This window comes from Podarcis filfolensis (genome assembly GCF_964270895.1).
Source record: "Podarcis filfolensis genome assembly, chromosome: 5".
NCBI lineage: Eukaryota > Metazoa > Chordata > Lepidosauria > Squamata > Lacertidae > Podarcis > Podarcis filfolensis.
In genome coordinates this window covers 73,439,540-73,461,326 of record NC_139608.1, presented here as the reverse complement: position 1 = coordinate 73,461,326, position 21,787 = coordinate 73,439,540, and the positions used below count along the sequence as shown (strand labels likewise).

At 44.6% G+C, this 21,787-nt stretch overlaps 1 protein-coding gene across 28 annotated transcripts in view; it reads right to left on the bottom strand.

The window, feature by feature from the left end:
- The window catches only part of ANK3 (ankyrin 3), a 336,323-nt gene that overhangs the window by 191,002 nt on the left and 123,534 nt on the right, over positions 1-21,787 (bottom strand). For 7 of the 28 annotated variants that reach the window (XM_083614363.1, XM_083614368.1, XM_083614402.1 and 4 more), the window contains exon 1: positions 17,217-17,857. The exons of 10 other annotated variants lie outside the window; for them this stretch is intronic. In XM_083614363.1, coding sequence (XP_083470489.1) covers positions 17,217-17,330 — 114 coding nt within the window. In that variant the 5' untranslated portion in view covers positions 17,331-17,857. Of the gene's footprint in view, positions 1-17,216; positions 17,861-21,787 lie in introns of those variants that run through there. 11 more of the 28 variants (XM_083614395.1, XM_083614380.1, XM_083614353.1 and 8 more) reach the window with 7 other exon arrangements.

Here is a 21,787-nt window from a genome sequence, read left to right as displayed (position 1 = left end):
CTGGGCGGCTTCCCAAAAAAATATTAAAATACTCTAATTAATACATCAAACATTAAAAGCTTCCCTAAACAGGGCTGCCTTCAGATGTCTTCTAAAAGTCTGGTAGTTGTTGTTCTCTTTGACATCTGGTGGGAATTGTGCTTGGAAACGTACTGGGAGCCAATGTAGGTCTTTCAAGACCGGTGTTATATGGTCTCGGCGGCCACTCCCAGTCACCAGTCTAGCTGCCGCATTCTGGATTAGTTGTAGTTTCCGGGTCACCTTCAAAGGTAGCCCCACGTAGAGTGCATTGCAGTAGTCCCAAGCGGGAGATAACCAGAGCATGCACCACTCTGGCAAGGCAGTCCGTAGGCAGATAGGGTCTCAGCCTACGTACCAGATGGAGCTGGTAAACAGCTGCCCTGGACACAGATTTGACCTGTGCCTCCATGGACAGCTGTGAGTCCAAAATGACTTCCAGGCTGTGCACCTAGTCCTTCAGGGGCACAGTTACCCCATTCAGGACCAGGGAATCCTCCACACCTGCCCGCCTCCTGTCCCCCAAAAACAGTACTTCTGTCTTGTCAGGATTCAACTCTCCACTCTCCTTAGTATTTTCGCCTACCTCCACAGCTTATGAATGCTTGCTTTTGATGTTTTTGTTTGCACCCAAATAAATTCTGTTACCTGCCTTGTGCCACCATTATTGCCCTCGGTACAGGTACACTCTTCTTTGTTTAATTCAACTTAAAATCAGGAATAGATTTATGAATCTTGTGATTCTGCATAAATTCTGGCCAAGCAATAAGTAATGTTCATATCATATGAATTTGTGCAACGAGGTAAACAAAACGAGAACCTGAAATAGTAACTCTGTGTCTAGCCCTAATTTTGACATGGTTGTTTATTTTGATGTAAAACCCTAAATTAACTTCTGAAACTCATCGACCAAAACCTGTGTTACTGAAAATGTTACTCTTTGATCAGTGGGGCCATTTTTGTTGTTGTTGAGAATGGCTTTCAGGTATACTTATCCTCACATCCTTTCACATCCTTTTTTAAAAAATGCATCATCTGCTTTGATTAGCCACTTATGCACTTAAAAGTGCTGGGGGCATATGGGGAGGAGGGAGGCAAGTACCTTTTTGGAGTCTGACAACTGTTTGAAGCACAATGTACCATCTGAAAAGCTTTTATAGAAAGGCTTGTTTAGACACAGCCTCTCTTGGGTTTTTGACCCAAGGCAGATTGTGCATGTGGCCTTTCAAGCTGAATTTATTGTATCTGCTCAATGGTTATTCCTAATTGGACCTCCAGAATAGGGGAGATTACCAGAATCTCTCAAATCTAGCTTCAAGTAGAATAACAGGAGGCAGAGGTCATCAACCTGAATTGTAGGAAATTACTCTGAAATATTGTTCACTTCACTGTTGCCAAGTCAAATGCATTACGATTCCAAAACTGGACATCTGATTTAAAAACAAAAACAAAGAAAACCACATCCAACATTTTCACAAACGGTCTGTGTACATCAGGGAGAGTGAAGCAACTCCTCAAAAACCATGTGGAACTATATGTCCTGTAAACACAAATAGCTATAATCCAGGTACTTCAGTATTAAGTACTATTCTTGTTGTTGGTAATTAATTAATCAATCACCTTCCATACAATTAAATTAATCACCTTCCATGCAATAAAAAACAGCAAAGAACAGTTTAAAAATTGTTTAAAAACAAAAACAAAACAGCTCCCACCCACAGATGAAAGACTCTTGTCTTGGGAAATCCTAAAGCTTTTATTGCACATGGTCTGAGCATCAACTCGTAAGTACAGGAGACACAGTTCAACAGTTCATAAGCATAGTTCTAGGCATAAGTAAAGATGTCCCAACACCTGACATGCCCCTCCCACTCTGTTTTTAAATAATGGTGGGGGGGGGATCAGTGAGCCATGCAGTTCTTATCCGAAGAGAGAAGGTTGTACTTGCAAGTGAGCACATCTTGCAGGGAAGGGGAGTGTGTGCTGCTGGGTCTCTTCACACTGGTTAATATAGTGAGACCATGACAACAGGACCTGAGTCTTAATCTCTGACTCTGCCTTCATCTCAGCCAACTCTGCCGATTGCTCAGCCAATTCCCCTCCCCTGCTGGGACTTCTGGCAACAGCAGTGCAGGACCCGCCCGCCCCCCCCCCCCGCATCACTACCTGAACTTTCTTTGCTCCCAACATTGGGGTCCTCTTCCTCTGACAGACCCTGCCATTCCTGCCCCATTCTGAATGGCACCACGGGGCCCATGACAAACATTGCAAACAAAACAAAACCTTGTAAAACTGTTTATTGTACTATGTTGCATATCCATGATCAAAAACGAGGGTATACCAATCTAAGTGTGGAAACCTGCGTCAATATTTTTATTGCTTTATGGCAGATCTGCATATGCTAATTCAGCCATAGGCAAAGTCAGCTTTCAAGATGTTTGGGACTACAACTCCCATCATCCCTGACCACTGGTCCTGTTAGCTAGGGATGATGGGAGTTGTAGTCCCAAAACAGCTAGAGGGCCGAGTTTGGGGATGCTTGGTATAGGCCCTATATAAGATTAGTTAAGGAACTAAGCCCTTGTATAATCTGATGTTTTGACCAATGGCAAGGCTCCACTTTCTGTTTTGTGTTATTGTCTCCAGGTATTACAAAGATGGAGAGAGAAAGTGGGACTTTGACTGAAGTGCATGCAAGTCTCTACTCACTCCAGCTCCTTCCAAGGTCTAGCTAATATTATATCTTATATCCTTTACTTATTGGCTTCTGCCATATTCCACAAACCTTTCATTTTAGCTGAGATTGACTAAGATTTTCATCCTTATTTGCCATTCACAAGGTACATAAGGCTCCAATGAAATTAAAGGAACAAATGAAAAATATGACAAAACATCCCTTATTACTAAGGGGCCAGCCAGATGCTCCCCTTACAGCCAACAATTTGAGACCTTTCTGAAATCTTCCCCCGCAGTTATTATTTCTGAGGCTACCCTCTGGAATTCTGCGTTAACAAGGAGCCCAGAAGCTGCTGCATGCCCTGCAAAATTAGCACTAAGGCACACAGCACTCCTGCCTTTGACATTCCTTAAGTGATGAGGAAATGTTGTAAAAATGCTGTGGAGAGGAAGGCATTCCTGCTATAAGAAATCTGAATTTTGTTTCCTGAGAAAGTTATTGTGCTTTTAAGTTATTGTGTATGCTATTTGTATAACACATTATCACAAGTCACAGGGATGAGCCTCTGGGTTCCCTCTGAAATTCTGCCATAGTCTTTGCTTCAAGGTCCTGCTTCTGTTTCTTGCTCTCAGAGGCGGAGGAAGGGGGTGCGGTGGGGGCGGACCACCCTAGGTGTCTTCGTTGAGGGGGTGACATTTGGCACACTGCCTGCTCATGACTCCCAAGTCCACCCTGAGCCATCGGGGGACGGGGGGAGCTGCGCCACTTTGCCGGAAGCATTCCCCCCTTTCCCCTTCGTTTTGACAGGTTGGGGGAGGCTTGGGAGTCGGGGGTGGGCAGTGCACTGAACGTTGGCCATCGGCGGCTTCCTCCACCCCATGGGCAGCTTGCTCCATTCCCGGCTGGAGGCCATGCTCTGTGCACCTGAGCGGCCATCCCATGCCTGAGAGGGCACCCTCTGTGCCCTGCCCCCCTCGGGAGTGCGCCCTGGCCATTGCAGGCATATGCTCTGCCGCTGCTTGCTCTCCCTTTCACTGCAGGCCATTTGGCTTTCCAGCCTATCAGTTTCATGCTTTCGACTTTTTAACTCCTGAATACAGTGCTGCCAGGTGCTCAAGTCTGGGAGAGGGAGTTGCAACCTGCAGCAAGGCTAAGTCAAGCAGGCAGCAAACAAGTTAAAATCTGTAACTTGGGAGGCAGTCCAAAAACCAAGAGTCTAGCAGTGCAAAGGAAGATACCTGGTAAAGCCCTTGTGGGAGTCTGTTCCACTGTCAAACAGCTCTTACTGTCAGAAAGTTCTTCCTGATGTTTAGTCAGAATCACATTTTTTGTAACGCGGGTCCTAGTCTCCGGAACAGGAAGAAAACAAACTTGCTCCATCCTTCATGTGACCGTCCTTTACATATTTGAACATAGCTATCCTATCTCCTCCCAGTCTCCACTTTACCAGGCTACCATACCCAAATCTGTCAACCATTCCTCATAAGGCTGAAAGCAACATATTTCAGCATTCAATAGAAAAATGTGTTCCTTCCTATGGAGGACTGTCCTATATAGATGCTTTGATTGCATTCCCACTGTCATAGGAAATCTCTTCTCTCAACTACTGTTTTATCTTTTCATCTACCGATAGCGGAACAGCAATCTTCAGTTATCATAATTTTTATTTTCACAGCTTCAAAGTCCTGGTTGTTTTTGATTAAATCATGGCAGGAAAACCTTGGACTGTAACATATTCAGCACATCCATAAATTCTCCTTGAAGAGGTTTTCTTTGCTAAGTTTGAAAAAGTGTAAAAAGGAAAGAATTTTCTAGCTTATCTTTTAACTTGCATTTTTAGTATATTTATTCAGAACTAAAGGAACGACTTAACTTTCAGAGCTTTTGTTGTACGCACAGCAAAAGAGTTTGTAACGGATGAAATGGACTCTGGTGTATGAAAATGTAGGCCATAATAAATAATTGCCATAATTGTTGGTCTTATGCCATAATTGCTAGTCCTTAAGGTGCCACAACCCTTCTTCCCAGCATGGTTCAACTTTCATACATTCACTATGAGCCAAGAGTTCCAGAATGCAATTGGCCTAAATGTATATTGGTTTATTCACAACATGCATTCATAGGTTAGTGTAGAAACAAGAAATGTCAAACTTCAAAACTTTTTGAAGAGGGCTAAGGAACCCTTCAGAGCAAATTTAGGGATTGGAATGCAGCAGGGGTAATGGGAAGCACAAAAAAATGAATTCCCTCCCTTGATGGAAGTATTACCATGTGTTTCCCAAACTTGGGTCTCCAGCTGTCATCATCCCAGTGGTCAGGGATGATGGGAATTGTAGTCCAAAAACAGCTGGAGACCCAAGTTTGGGAAACACTGTGTTAGATACAACCCAGTGATAATCACACACGTAAGCATAAGTTAACATCTACGAATAAAATATTACTGATTTTTATAAAAGAGCTTTATAACAGCCAATGCACCATGTAGGTCAGACAACAATCAAGACTCAGTTGCCAACTTTCAACATATTGACATACTACTTTTGCAATTTGACCTTGGTAGGTGGCGGTCATAGAAAGGGGTCCATCATCACACAGTGCAGCTCTTGGGGTATGGGGGTTTCCCCCTGAGGGTTTGGAGGGGCTTTAAAAAAGAAAAGAAAACCCTTAACGTTAAATTTGTGTGGGTGGAATGAATGCAGCATATTGTTGAGAGGGCTAAACGTCTGGTTATCGAAAAGTGTTGGTGAACTGGAAGGTCAATCACATGAAAAGTTACATTGTAGCACGGGAACCTTAACAAAATGAGTCCATACATTGAGCTGGGAGTGATTTTCAATAGATGCAACACAGTGGCAGGATGACATGGGCTGCCATACGTCATTTGCAATGTTAGTCATGGCTGAACTTAAGAAGAAGTCAATGCAGACGCTTCAAAAAAGAGCTGACATATTGTAGCGGCTAAGAGTATAAACTGTGAGCTCAAATCTCAACAGTTCAAATCCCAAGGTTCAAATCTCAGCTCAGCTATGAAATCACTAGGTGACTGTGGGCAAGTCGTTGTCTTTCATGCTCTATCTGCAGGGATGGGCTAAATGATCTCCAGCAAACATTTTAATGACAGAAAATGGATTAGAGGACAGCTTCCTGAAAAGTTTCCTGAAAGGCCCACAGAGTGTATCCATTTCTTACGATTTTCCTCCTGTCCACAGCCGCAACTCCCTGCTTCCTTTCCACAACAGATCACCTTCTTCCAAGTGGCATAATCCCAAAGCCAATTTGGTTTGGCAATGTGATGATACCACTGAGGCAAAGCAGAATCCGATTCAGAACAAAGGCAGTGCTTCCCGATCTGGAAGAATGCAAAGAACATAAGAACTTCGCTGGATCAGGCCAAAGACACATCTAGACCATAGTCCTGCTCTCACAGTGGCCAACCACATGCTTACAGGAAGCTCATAAGCTGAATAGGCACTAAACTCACTCTGAAGTCATTTCATTTGCCCAGTGGCGGAGGAAAGGGGGTGCGAGCCACGCCGGGTGTCATCACTGAGGGGTGTGTGTGACAAAATTACAAAAATACGAGTTTTTTAAAAATTGGGCTCACAGAACTTTTTAGTTCAGTCAACAAATGTAACGAAACGCGGCTGGCACTGGGTGCCACACCACAGGGGCTGGCACTTACCACGGGGCCTGCAGCGTGCCTGTAACACATCTCTCCTGGGAGTGACATGGTGGCTTTGGCGCCTGCAGGCATTGCGCTGCCTGAAATGGCCGTGTGGGACTTGAGTCTGCCCTCCAACTCTCTCTCAACCGCCCTACAGCTGAAGGGGAGATGGTGGAGAGGCTTCACGCAGCGCGCCTCGCCCCGCACCCGGCTGCAGGACACACGCGCCGCACCCGGCACCTGAGCAGCTAGCTATGCCGCTGCATTTGACCTCATGTGATTCTGTCACGTAACCAAACTCGATTGGCCATGTGATTTTGTCACTGTGACTAGGATGAAGAGAAGCTCTTCATCAATAGTGTTACTGCATCTGTGATTGCTCCGAATCGCAAAAAAGACTCTCAAAGAAATAAACTACCTGACACTTAGAAGACATCTGAAGGCAGCCCTGTTTAGGGAAGTTTAATGACGGATATTTTAATATATTTTTAATCTTTTGTTGGAAGCTGCCCAGAGTGGCTGGGGAAACGCAGCCAGATGGGCGGGCTAGAAATAATAATAATAAATGAATCATCATCATCATCTCAGTGGAGCAATGCTGCTGCCGCTCAAATGCCAGGTGGTGTGGGTGGAGTCACAAACACCTTGCTTGGATGTGTGTTAGGGGACGGCCTGCCTTCCTCTCCAGCGCCACTCAGCTACACCATTTAGCCTACCATGGAGTGTTGTTGCAAAGTTTATTTAGATAAAGAATGCTAAGGAAGTTGGGTATTTAGAAGAAGAAAAAATCACAGTATAAATATTAACTATCATTAGCATCTCAGAAATAATGAATGATAGTAGCGGATGGGTGAGAGATTGCCTACTCTCGATGGGGTTACACTCCCTCTGAAGAAGCAGGTATGTAGCTTGGGGTACTCCTGCATCCATTGTTGTCACTGGAAGCTCAATTGGCCTTGGTAGCATGGAGGGCCTTCCATCAGCTCAGCTGGTGGCCCAGCTGCTCCCTTGTCTGGTCAGGGATTGCATAAATTCTGCCGTCCGTGCTCTGGTGACCTCTAGGTTAGATTACTGTGACACATTATATGTGGGCTGCCCCTGAAAATGGTTCAGAAACAAGCCAGAGCAGAATTCCACAGACAGGTTGCTCACTAGGGCAAGGCAGTTTGAGCATATAACACCAACCCTGACCCGACTGCACAGGTTGCCAATTAGTTTCTGGGCCCAATTCAAAGTGCTGGAACAGCTCAGGACTGCAATACCATTGGTTTTCCCCATATGAACCAACCCAGACCCTGCAATCATTATTTGAGGCTCTATTTTGTCAAAGGAAGCTTTTGGCTTAGTTCTGAAAATGCTTGCTGGGGGGTGTGGGGGGGAGGGGGATATAAATTGATTTAATTAATTAATTAATTAATATTTAACATGTGGGTCTGCATTATTACCATTTTGAAAACAAATGACTATTTAAAGAAATATGCCAAGGGTTGTGAACAAGACGGTGGTAAATTTTTTTTAGAAGGAAATGAAATACAGGATAATAACATGAATATATCCTTCCCTCCCAAACTCGCCACCCCCAATCTATTTCTGAACAGACACAAATATCTTAACATGCAGCATATGAGTAATTCTCCTATGCAACTGAGTTTAGGAAGCAGAGATCAGATACCAAAGATCTGCCTTGAACCATAAGGAAATGAGAGCAGTTTCTAATTAATGTGGTAGACAGTCCTGGCTTTGCCATCTTCCAGTTTTGGCAGAAAGATGTCATCTGCGTTGTCTTTCTTCCCAAAGGTGCCAAGGAAGCAAAGTGCTAATTCAGTCGCATCTTGCTTGTAAGAGCAGGAAAATGGCCTGCTCTTCACATCCTCCTCCAAAACAATTACCTACTCCACATTTATATGACCACTGCGGTTGCCTTTGGGTCACCCCCAAGTTATAATTGTACCAATACAATGTAGTGGGTTTTACTAGACTAGGCATGTCTGGGCTCACGTCCTCACTCAGCCATGATGCTCAGAGGGCCAGTTGCTTTCTGTCTGCCTAGTCGACCTCACAGGTTTGTGGTGAGGTAAAATGGGATTATTCCATATACAGGACCCAGACCTCCCTGGGTATTCAAACGTTTGCACACCACTGTACTTTTGAGTGCCTTTTACTGTTGTCTCAACCGAGCAGAACTTTGTGCAAACTCTCCAGTATGTTGGAGGACTACATAGTCAAGCTGGGAAAGAATAAATGAATAAACTCATGGCTTGTATCCAGTATTGTCCCTTCTGCTCCCAGAGGACTCTTTGACCCAGAAGAAGCTTCCATGAATGGGAGGAGGAAGAGGGCAATGTGGCTGGTTCTCCATTCCTTCTGCAGCCATTTGTACTTCCATCTGCTCCAGAGAGTCAGGGTATCCTCTGGAACTGCATAAAAGGTGGCATGGAGGGTTGTAACCCAAAATGCCTGTGATGCAAAGTAAGATGGGGCAGGAATGCATGCTGACTTCCTCAATAAAACTGCTGGAATTTCCCAAACCAAGAGTCCAAGTCTTGTGTCTGAGGATGGGAGCCAGGACAAGAAAGGGGGAATTTTTATGAAAAATGCCTCCATCCTGCTTTCATTCAGTTGGACCAATGGGCCTTCAGTGACTGGAAGGGCAGGATATAGCCCCATCTCTTTGCCATAGAAGGAGGCATAAGGGGGGAGGGGAGATAATTATTTTTAGATATCAAAAATGGTGTATGTCTCACATAAAAGAAAAGGAGCCCTCAGGAACCAAGAAAGGACTTGTTCCACAGAACCCCAGTGAATGTAACACAGAGAAAAGAACAAAACAATAGTTGTGTCAGAAGCTGAAGATATATCATGGAAAAGAAGTACAGAAAATTGGCCACACAATTTAGTAAGTGAGAGATAATTGAAAATGTGAGTAAGTGCAGATTCAGCGGAATGACAAAAAAAAAAACCCCACCCACATTGAAAATGGGCTAGGGAGAGCAAAATAAAATTGACATATCAAGTAAGAAGTACCTGCATTCAAGTACTTGAAGATTAAAAGGTACAAGAGAATTAGGGCAATAATTACAGAAGGAAAGAAGATCAAGAAATAATGAGAGAAACAAAAGGTGACTTTCAGGGTGGGTGGGTGTTTTTTTTTAAGTACTGGAAGAAAGTTGGAGATTACCATATGCAACATTAAAGGAAGAATTGTAGCAAAATATATACTCCATTGTTTTTTAAATAAAATAAAATAATGATCTAGCACTATCTGTGCTGCAGGACCTGGCCTTGCTGGATTGGGAACTGTCCATAGTTAATAACATACAACATTCAAAATAGACCAAAGAGTATCTATTTAAAAGGCCCTGTTAAAAACAACAGCCCCAGCCAAGGAATCCCTCACTTACATCTTCAAACGGCCAAACGTTATTGCTCATATTATTTCCATAAAAAATATCAAAACCATGAGTACTTCATAGTAAAGCATCAAGTCTGTAAATTTTATACCAGCTTTTCTATTTAACAACCACCTGATCAAGCTAGAACTTGATGCTTTTAACGGTATAAACATTAGTGAATGGGGATGAGAGTCCGGCCAAAGAATGTTGGCCAGTCACCAAGAGTATCGAACACTAGCTTTTTTAATAGTACAAAATTACCAAGGCATCAAATTCTGAAAACAAGTAATGCTCTTCTAGGCTGCATCAACAGAGAAGCACAGTGTCCAGATCAAAGGATGTCATAATCCTACTCTATTCTGCCTTGATCAGACCCCACCTGGAGTCCTGTGTCCAGTTCTGGGTACCACAATTTAAGAATATCTTGACAAGCTGGAACATGTGCAGAGGAGGGCAACCAAGATGATCAAGAGTCTGGAAACAAAGCCTTATGAGGAATGGCTGAGGGAGTTGAATATGTTTAGCCTGAATAAGAGGAGGCTGATAGGGTAGCCATCTTCAAATATCTAAAGGGATGTCACAGGGGAAGATGGAGCATGCTTGTTTTCTCCTGCTCCAGAGGGCAGGATCCAAACCAATGGCTTCAAATTACAAGGAAGGAGATTCCAACTAAACACCTGGAGTTTGGGAGGGAGTGGAATGGGCTCCCTCAGAAGGTAGTGGATGCTCCTTCATTGTAGGTTTTTAAGCAGAGATTGGATGGCCATCTATCAAAGATACTTTTGTTGAGCTTCCTGCATTGCAGGGGGTTGGACTAAATGATACTTGAGGTGCCTTCCAACTCTACTATTCTGTGATTCTGTGTCTTTGGACTACGGTACTTCGAATTTTGAGGGGCGTGATATAGCAGCATGGGAACTAGCTAATTCTGTAGTGTGGGAAACAGCTCGCAGAAAGCTGAGTAAGTAAGCCGCCCAGAGTGGCTGAGGAAACTCAGCCAGATGGGCGGGGTATAAATTATAAATTACTACTACTACTACTACTACTACTACTACTACTACTATGTATGATATAAATGGGGGGGGGATTCATAACTAATGGAACAGCTTGTGTTCTTGGTTGAAAAACATGAAGCAAAGACTTCGTTTAGGAGTGCGCAGCTGTAATTTAAACTTCTGAGGGCTTTATGCCCGTATTACATGTAGAGCAAATTTTCATCATATAGTTGTTAGAGATACGGATCTTGGTGGTAAACCCGGGACTGGTCTGTACCACTTCTAGCACAAAAGAAAGCCTGCAGCACATAGAAAACTGTTATGGAAAGGGACTGTAAAGGTAAAGGGACCCCTGACCATTAGGTCCAATTGAGAACGACTCTGGGGTTGCGGCGCTCATCTCGCTCTATAGGCCGAGGGAGCCGGCGTACAGCTTCATGTGGCCAGCATGACTAAGCTGCTTCTGGCGAACCAGAGCAGCACATGGAAACACTGTTTACCTTCCCGCTGGAGTGGTACCTAGTTATCTACTTGCACTTTGATGTGCTTCCGAACTGCTAGGTTGGCAGGAGCAGAGGGAGAGCAACTGGAGCTCAACCCGTCGCGGGGATTCGAACCACCGACCTTCTGATCGGCAAGCCCTAGGCTCTGTGGTTTAGACCACAGCGCCACCAAGATATGGATCTTGGTGGTAAACCTGGGACTGGTCTGTACCACTTCTAGCACACAGAAAGCCTGACCTCTATTTTTTCTATATGGAAGTGTGTGTGTGTGTGTGTGTGTGTGTGTGTGTGTGTGTGTGTGTTCAGTCATTGAAATAGGTTACATATGACCCTTTAGTGCAGCAGAAGTGGGGCAATAGCTTTCAAGGAGATTATAAAATGGTTACATTAAAAAAAAAAAAACCTGAGCAAGAAGACAACTTTTTGACTTTGGAATTTTGGCTTCCAAGCAGTCAGCAGAAAAATAATGTCTCAAAATCACACATAGCTGTCTGCAAACAAGACTTATTCTTATTCATTGAATTTATATACTGCCCTATACCCAAAATTAACCAAATTTAACCAAAAAATTATAATCAACTGGACCACACCCAGCATAAAAAGCCCTTCTATCTTTAATAGAATCTTTTGCACTGAAATTAACAAATCTATTCTACACGTTAGGCACATGGGAAATTAAACCTAGTTTCCATAGCCTTGTGCATAAACTAGCGCAAGACAGAAAAAAGGCATACAAATAATACTTCCTCTTTAAGCTGCCATTTAACAAAAATGTTCAAGGATATCATCTTACCCTTTTTTAATATTTGAACTCTTCACACTGCTCATGAAGCTGAGAGCAGGATGTGCCCCTAAATATTGGTATACAGTATTCTGGGATGGGAAGTGAGGAGAATTTCTTTAGCCACCCCTGAGCTGCCAGCATATTTTAATTATTACTCGCTATCACTATCACCACTTCCATAGCGTTGTTATAACATTTTGCAGTTCTTTGCTTACTGTTCCTTAAAACCGTGTGAGATACAGGTGAGGCTGCAGCAAAGTGGCCACAATTGCACATCGTGCTAACGTATGATTTTAGTGTGATGTGAACAAGAAGCACATCACATAAGGAGTCTGTGTGCTTCTCCCTCCCCTCTGGCCAGGAGGATGGAGCTGGGAGAGCATGCCCACTCCAGCTCATGCACATCCGGCTAAGCTATCATTTAGTGTGACACGCAACATGGCCAACGACTTGACCAGTTTGAATTGGTGTCTCCCCACCTCACCTTCCACAACAGGTGTCCAGTCTGCACATTAGACTCTCTGCCTGTTCAGGCACACATGCTATATTAAACTTGCGCTTAGATTTGGGATTCTCCGGAGGCGCAAATATGAAATATTATTTCAGTTGGTTAGAGCATGGTGCTCCTAACGCCACGGTTGCAAGTTCCATCCTTGTATGGGGCAATTGCATATTCCTGCGTTGCAGGGGGGGGGGGGGGTTGTACCAGATGATCCCCAGGGTCCTTTCCAACTCTACCATTCTATGACTCTATGGTTTTAATCTCTTTCTAGCACAGGTGGGCCTTTGATTAGGCAGTATACGGCAGCTACCTAAGGCATCCTAAATTTTGAGCACCAATGGAGTGTAGCAGAATTAGAGACAAGACAGTGCTGATCCCTGGGGCACAACCAACCAGGAAGTTCTCTGATATGGCAGAACCACTGAGATGAATGGGAGATGTTTCCATTCATTTCACAGAGACTTGGGTGATATAGTTTCCTAGAGGAATGTATCCTAGGACAACTAGCAGACAAGAAAAAAATCACTTGGCTTTTCTGATTTGGATACCCCAGTCTCTTGAACTGGCCCACAATGCCTTGAAATGCAGCCAAAAGACAAGCCCACATGGATCTTATTACTTTAATCCGATGGCAAATAATATTTTATTCCCGCCCCCAATTTCCTCCTACCAGTCACCCACATAAGGGCTGGCACCACCCCCAAGCCGCCTCCTCTTCCTCTCCCCCACTGCTCCTGCCGCCCCTCCCTCTCTCCTCCGTCATCTCCCAATAAATGCTGCTAGCACTGCCATCCCCACCTCCCCTCCTGGCCCCTCATCCTCTGCTTTTGGTTTGTCGCGTTACTAGTGGCAATAGTTTCCCCTCCAGCCTGCCTCATTCTGGGTGAGACAGCTGGGAGAGCGCCTTGGATGGATACCCTTGGCCTTTCCCCAGTGAGAAGGAGGAGAGCTCTGCAGGAGCCTTGCCAGGTGGGTGGGTTGGTGGTGGTGGCAGCAGAGCCTGTGGGCCGTGAGGCGAGCAACGAGGGGGACCAGGGCTACCAATTTGTCACAGCCACTTCACAGGTATTGGCTTTCCCCACGAATGTGCCGGCCTTGTCCCCACCAATCCATCCATACATACTATTCAGTCAACTCACATCCCTAGAGAGTTGCTGTCTCAGTTATGCTTGTACACAGAGATGGGTTGAGTATAGGAAAGCGAGGAGGTTAAAATGCATTCAAAAAGGCTGGGCATGTTCCAGCCCCATTTCAACAGGGTTTTACTCAAATCAGGGTTCAGACTTCCCTTCCTGCCCATCACCCCCTTTCTCCATTGCCTTATCACATGCTAGACTTCCATTTAAATGATGGTACTTGTTGCTTACAAAGAAAGGGAAGGTTTGCAAGCTCCCTCTCCCCCAACCAGTTACATGCCCTGTAGGTTATTTTCTGCTGCAGATTATGAGGATTGTGGTCATCTGAGAAGCCACCTCACAGTGTCTCCCCTGCCATCTTTGTAACTCGTCTTTGGGTTACAAAGTGGTGAGAGGGAACTGTTAATATTGTCTTCCTTATTGATACTTCTCAGTTCCACACTCACCCAAATCCATACCTTTGGTTAAGCTCTGGTTACTAAAATGGATTAGAATCCTCTCCCCTTCAGCTGTTCGCATATATAAATCTTAATGATAACATGGCACTTGCATCACCCTTGTGAGACCTAGCTGCACCCAGGCTCCACCCACCAATCTACAAGGCCTTGCCCCTTGGGCTCCTCCCCCTGGGTGTATGCAGCAGTATCCCTGTTCTCATCTGTCAAATGTTGCAGAAGATGACATTTTGTGCGGTCCATTCAGAGACAGGCAATGGAGACAGGGGTATTACATAACACAGGCCTGATTCACTGACTCTTTTGTACACCTGAACTGGGGAGGTGGGAATAAGCAACACTCTTTCCTAAAGCACTTAACTGAAGTCTCACTGGTTTCAACTTTACTAGTTTATCTGAAAAGAGTTAGGTGGCCTGGTGGCATTTTCAGAGCCAACCTGGGTGGGAATTGTATTCGAAGAAGAAGAGGGAAGAAGAAGAAGAAGAAGAAGAAGAAGAAGAAGAAGAAGAAGAAGAAGAAGAAGAAGAAGAAAGACTTAAAATACAAAGAGGGTGAAACTGCTTCCTAAGACTGCAGTCCTAATATTAGATGGGAATCATGTCTGTCTGGTGCTGTTATTAACAGGCTGTGTTCAGTTCTGCAAACTGAAACCATCACATGGCTAAATCTCTGTTGCCTCAATTGCCCAGGGATTCTAACCATCACCAGTGTTTTAATATGACTGGAAGCCTCCCAGAGGGTTTTTTCTAATACGGTTCAGGTAAAGGGTTAGCCTTTGAGCATCAGCATTGCTGGTGGGTCTTATCTGCAGTGGCTCACAATTCACAGAGAAAAAAGGGGGGTTGCTAATTAAAAAGAAACTAAACCACCACCTTAATGAACAGAGAGATGAGACATGGATTCCGTGCTACACAAAGGAAGGTCAGAATGGTTGTTGCTACAGTCAAAATGCACCCTGGTTGGATCTGCAAATGCACCAAAGTTAACCCCCAGGTTCTTTCCTTCTCTCTCTCTCTCTCTTTCTCTCTCTCTCTCTCTCTCTCTCGTCTTAAATAAATTCAGCATGTCTGTAGCATACACCAAGAGAAAATAAATATTGCCCAAAGGGCAGGTTCACTACTCTGAAACCTTTCTCCCATAACACAATCCTGAAAGAAAATCCATGGCATTTATGATGACTGCATTTAAAAAAAATAAAAATTGGCCATGTCCCACCCTGGTTGCTAGGAGATGTCCCTTCTAAGACATCATGCTGTATAAACAATAAAGCATTTCTGTCGACATAGCAATTGTCTAAACCACTGAATCAAGAGGCACTTATTGGCATGGTCACCCCCTGCCTCCTCCACTTCTATATTCTGCTCATATGACAACATGAATAATCACAAAGGCACCACACACTTGCTATTGTTAAACCCAAGCCTACTTGAAAGAAAATACCCAGCTCCCTTGTAAGAAAGTTAATGGGAGGCTATGAATTTCAACTCTGACTCCAAAAACGCACGCACGCACACACAGAGAGAAAGACGCATGTTGAGGGGTGACCCTTTTTGAAGACTGCATTCCTGCGAGTGTTTGGGGCGGGACAGATAGAAACCCTGGTTTCATTTGTAAAGCATAAAATAAAGTTTGGGGGTGGGGATCATGAAGATCTAAATCATCCTTGCTTTTCAAGTGGAAAAGCCAGGAAATCAACCCTTCGGGCTGCATTTTGTTCCCCTAGTTTCATCTATGCAGAAAAGGAGACAAGAGCAGAAATTTAACAGAAAGCCTGCTCATGCCCCTTTAAATGGGAGAAATACCCATAAACCTACATGCTGCAGTACACACTTTGCTGCAGCCATCTATATACAGCCTTCTAACGGTCTTACTGTATCAGAAGGCTCCTTAGTGCCTTTTCTCTCTCATTACACTCAGCACTGCTTTTTGCAGTGAAAAGAGAAGGGGGTGGGGAGGAAGAAAGCTGAGGAAATGAGAAGCTGCCACCCAAGCCACAGAGGCGCATATGCACAGAAGGAATTTACAATGTGTCCTTTAAGGAAACACATGCATCAGTGCTCAGAGCCCATTAGATTATGCGTCCCTTAGGGAATATCACAAAGGGACATGAAAATGCAACATAACCTCATTCCTGTGTTCAGACTATAGGCATCTGAGTAGCTTCTGTTTCTTTTCCTTAAAGAATATTCACAGCTATTAAGCACCAAGAAACCACCACAGGGCCCTTTTCTGGTGCGTAAGGTGTCCTCTTAAAGGGCAAGCCCACACAGCATCTTCATTTAGGGTTCTGCTCTTATTTTCACTATTGTGTTTCAAGTCTTATGTTGGGGGAAGCCAGCTGGCTTCAGTTAAAATTCAGCAAGGGCTAGTACACACTAGATTGGCATGCCCAGGACTCAGTTTACCCCAAGTACCTCTGCATCCAGGGTAATTACAACACAACTGGGGGAGGGGATGTTGGAACAGGGCTCAGTAATCTCACGCCAATATTTCAACCTAACAAAAGAAAGTTTATAACAACAGTTGATTTAGGCGTTATTTCCCCATAAAATAGGCCGTCAAGATAAAAAACACATACTGCAGCAGCACATTCAGTGACTTCTGTTGAAATTAATGGATTATTTCAAAGGCGAACATGTGAGAGAGTCCCAGCAGAATTTCTGCACAGATTTCTTACCAACAGATCACAAACCAACTATTTATCCTCACGTGAGGATAATTGTTTAACCTGCAAAACTGCCATTTCTTAAACTGACTTCCATTGCACTGAAATAAAACAAGCTCATATCTCAAGACAATGTGATAATCTGCCGGGGGTGGGGTGGGGTGGAGAGAATGCACACCACCTGTGCTGGTCACTGCAACAAATCTAGAATCTCTGACTTTAAAAAAGAAACATTTGCCTTTCAAAGCGACCCCCACCCCCACCCACCGCAAGTTTTGGCTTGCAATGACATTTCACAGCCTTAACAATTATCCACAGTCACCAAGTTACAAGCGTACCACATCTCTGCTCTCACTGCAGTGTGAGATGTCAAAGTAAAACAAAGGAATCCATGTAAAGAAATTGCTGTTACAAATAAAGGTACCTTTTTCTTCCGATCCTTGGATCTTTTCCTATGTTTCCTCTTTTTCTCATTTTCTTCTTCGGCGTTAAGTTCTAAATCTCTGTTTTTCTTGAGCTGTGATGCTGCGTGAGCCATAATGCATTAAGAAACCCTTTGCAACAATCCTTCCTGGTATATAAGGTGATATCCTCAGGCACCTTTAACCAGCTCTCATCACAAGCAATGCCTGGAAGAAAAGCTGTGGCTGGAGCCAGGAAGACATTCACAATTCAAAGGTCTTGATGAAGCTGGCAGATGCTACACAAATTCATGCTTGCAACATCTCTTCCAGTACCTTTCTGTACCTGAATCTCGGCAAAACAGTGCAGCCATCCTAATGCATTTAACGTAACGAGAAAGACAGCTGGGACAGAGAAAGCTGTATTATGGCTGCATCCCCCACCACCAGCTGGAAGTGTCTAAGTGATTCCACTGAAGGGGGTATGCTGGAAATGATGGCTTCCTCTTACAAACACTCCAAAGCAACAACTCCTGTCGGATCAGTGTTTTTCTTCAAAAATCCTCACATGCATTTTAGAAATCCACCCCTCAAAAACAACGGCTATGATTTATACTCCCTCACTTAATTCTGCATGGTGAGCCACTTAACCCACAATGAAATGGAGCAGCTCCCACTTTAGATTAACTGCTGATGGTGACAAAAATAAAAAAATAAAAAATATATTTCTCCTCCCCCCTTCATTTTACCATGGAGACCCTGACTGCATTATGTAGAAAACAATGCATGCATTGCTATATCTTAACAGCATGCCCTTTATGCTGAATGTTCGATCTTGCTGCAAGGATTACAGAAAGCACTGTTGTCTTATTCTTCCTTTCTTTTCTAAACACATGCTTATTACAACACATCTTGGGAGGGGGGAGGGGGGAGATGTGATCATGCGAGTGCACGAAACAGGCCTCTAATTCATAGGATATTTCCTGGCAATTTTCTTTTACATGATCGAAAGGGGGAAAACAGAACCCACCCCCCTGCACAGCCAGGAATCTGTGTAACAAACCCTATTTCCTTGCACTGAGCAATGTAGACGTAGGCTTTTATGGAAGGGCTTGCTTCGATCACCTTGCTATTTTTGCCACCTGAGTCCTCAGTGACTGCAGCTTTTGAATATTCATTAGGGGAGGTAAAATAGCATCAGTATAAAAAGACCTGCAGGGGGCATTTTCCACTAGCATGGGCTCAAAGGAGATCAAGACAATTTGTACCACATGTCTTTCTGTATCTGTTGGCATCTAAAATTATGCATATATCAAATATATATATAGAGAGAGGGAGACCATACTGTGTATGTATCTACACAATGTATTTATATGTGTGTGTGTGTGTTTCTGTGAGTGAGCGTTTGTGTTTGCTCACATACACAGACACTAGCATTATTGTTTACAATAGCAGTGCTATAGAGAAACCAGACAAGGAAGGAACCAACTTGTCAAATAGAAATAGAAGTAGCAGCCTTTTTAAGGGGCACTGTGATCACATCTCCTTGCTCTAAATACAGTTCTGGAATCCCGGGGTCTGTGACAAAGGCCTCAAGCAGAGATTTCCCTTGGGGTTACTAGAGGAATTATGTGTGTGTTGCCCCACCCCCAAGCCTCGCAGAGGCAGAAGCTACACTCCTCCTTGACCTTCTTCCCAGATTATTATTTCCCTCTACACATCTTGATTGGCAGAGGAAGTAGAGTGCTGACCCACTTCTTTATCCTTCCCTAACCAGCACAATGCAGGCAAGCCATATGCCTTTCTCTGTCTGGTGTTGACTGGTGGTGCTGAAGGCCAATGGTGCCCATCCTTGGTTTTTCAAAGGTTTTTGGCTTCTCTGGGGTCTTCCCTATCACCTTCACAGAACCTTACAAGTGCCCCACAGGTCTGTATGGTCTCACAGAGTTCTCACACTCTTCCTTTCTCCTTAGGGCTTGTTAGGGTACCCAGCGTTTGATTTTAAACATATCTGTGTCTGTCCCCTGCTCCACTCTGCTCCAAGATGGGTCCCAAAGACAGACCAAGGGCTGGGAGAGCCAGGATAAAATATGGCACTTCATGGGAGGAGACAGAATTGGAACCACGTGTAGCGTGTTGAACAGAGCTTGGCAGAATTTGATCTTTACTGGCTTATCAGATCTAGGACAGGACACCTAACAGCAAGGATCACGGAACATTACAAGCAGTAAATATTAAGCTATATATAAACTACATAATTATGTAGAATAACATAATAAAATACCATGTGATACCTTTGTAACAAAGGTAAGGTAAATGACCTCTGGACGGTTAAGTCCAGTCAAAGGCGACTTTGGGGTGCAGTGCTTATCTCGCTTTCAGGCTGAGGGAGCTGGTGATTTTTTTTCTGTCAAGTTTAATGATTCATGAGAGGGAGATGGAAATTTGGCTCGGGAAATTCCCTCTACAGTGGTACCTCGGGTTAAGTACTTAATTTGTTCCGGAGGTCCGTTCTTAACCTGAAACTGTTCTTAACCTGAAGCACCACTTTAGCTAATGGGGCCTCCCGCTGCTGCTGCGCCGCCGGAGTAAAATTTCTGTTCTCACCCTGAAGCAAAGTTCTTAACCCGAGGTACTATTTCTGGGTTAGCGGAGTCTGTAACCTGAAGTGTATGTAACCTGAAGCGTATGTAACCCGAGGTACCACTGTATTTGTTAAATAAAAGAAAGGTGCTTCACATACAGTATTCTAATCACACACAGCATCATGTTATAACATAGCATATTCCAGTGAGATCATATTTTATTTCTAAGATATAACTCTCATAAAGTTTTATAAATGTAATATAAATGGATCCTGATAAAGCAATAGCATTTCGCCCAAATAACAAGCCAAAAAGGGAATCTCTAGAACAGAGGGTTCTTAACCTGTGATCCATGCATGGGCTTCAGGGAGTCTGTGAACTGACCACACACAAAAAATCCCAGTGCAATAAAATCTTGCAAAAAAAGTGCATATTTCTGGGGAGGAGGTCCACAGCTTTCAACAGATTCTCAAGGGGGTCCATGACACACACACACACACACACACACACACACACGGTTAAGAAGTACTGTTCTATAAGTTATATGTGACTTTAATGGTGCATAACCTTGCCTTCCTCATGCTCAGTGGACCATGTCAAAATCTCAGTTCCACCTCAGCTGGATGAGCAACAGTTCCTCAACTTCTTTGTCCTTCAAGCTCACTGTAAACTTTTCATGACCTGGGATAAAACCCAGGAAGGAGAAAGAAGGGTTTTAAAAGTGGATCCCCCATCCCTGCCTGTCTGCCTCCTCACCTCAGAATGAGGAACAAAGGCTTGCCTCTTAAAATTTATGGATGGGTGGTGGGTGCCCCCTCCCCACCAGAGAGTGTGGTACATTATTCAGTTGTGTGGTGGGTACGTCATAAGGGCACCCCATTGTCTTTCAAGACAGACAGCTGCCAACAAAATCCTGCCCCGGTGGGCAGCCGGGCTGCTGCATTCTGTACCAGTTGAAGTTTCTGAACTGTCTTCAGAGGCAGCCCCATGTACAGTGGTACCTCAGGTTACAGACGCTCCAAGTTACAGACGCTTCAGGTGGCAGACTCCGCAAACCCAGAAATAGTACCTTGGGTTAAGAACTTTGCTTCAGGATGAGAACAGAAATCGTGCTCCGGCGGCGCGGCGGCAGCGGGAGGCCCCATTAGCTAAAGTGGTGCTTCAGGTTAAGAACAGTTTCCGGTTAAGAACAGACCTCTGGAATGAATTAAGTTCTTAACCCGAGGTACCACTGTATAACATGTTGCAGTAATCTAATCTAGAGGCTACCAGAGTTTAGATGAGAGAAGTTGGGCTATCCCGGTCCAGATAAGGGCACAGCTGGGCCATCAGCCAAAGCTGATGGAAGGCACTGGGCACCACTATGTACACTCTAGGTACACTTAATATACTGCTTCTGGCTCCAGGGCAGATTCCCAATGAACAACCCTGTATGATACAAGTCTTTGTAAACATGAATTTGTTGCACTTGTTCTTAGGAAGTGTACACCTCATGGGTGTCATGTATTTTTATAGAAAAGAACTACCGTATTTTTCGCCCTATAGGACGCACTTTTTCCCCTCCAAAAATGAAGGGGAAATCTGGGTGCGTCCTATGGGGCGAATGCAGGCTTTCGCTGAAGCTTGGAGAGTGAGAGGGGTCGGTGTGCACCGACCCCTCTCACTCTCCAGGCTTCAGGAAGACATCCGCAGCCTAGGCAGCCCTGCGGGAGTTCCCGCAGGGATGTCTAGGCTGCGGATAGCAGCCTGCTTCCCGGAGAGTCGGGCACCCTGAAAGCAGAGCGCCCGGCGCTTCGGGAACACATCCGCAGCCTAGGCAGCCCTGTGGGAGGTCCCGCAGGGATGTCTAGGCTGCGGATAGCAGCCTGCTTCCCGGAGCGTCGGGCGCCCTGAAAGCAGAGCGCCCGGCGCTTCGGGAACACATCCGCAGCCTAGGCAGCCCTGTGGGAGGTCCGACAGGGATGTCTAGGCTGAGGATAGCAGCCTGCTTCTCGGAGCGTTGGGCGCTC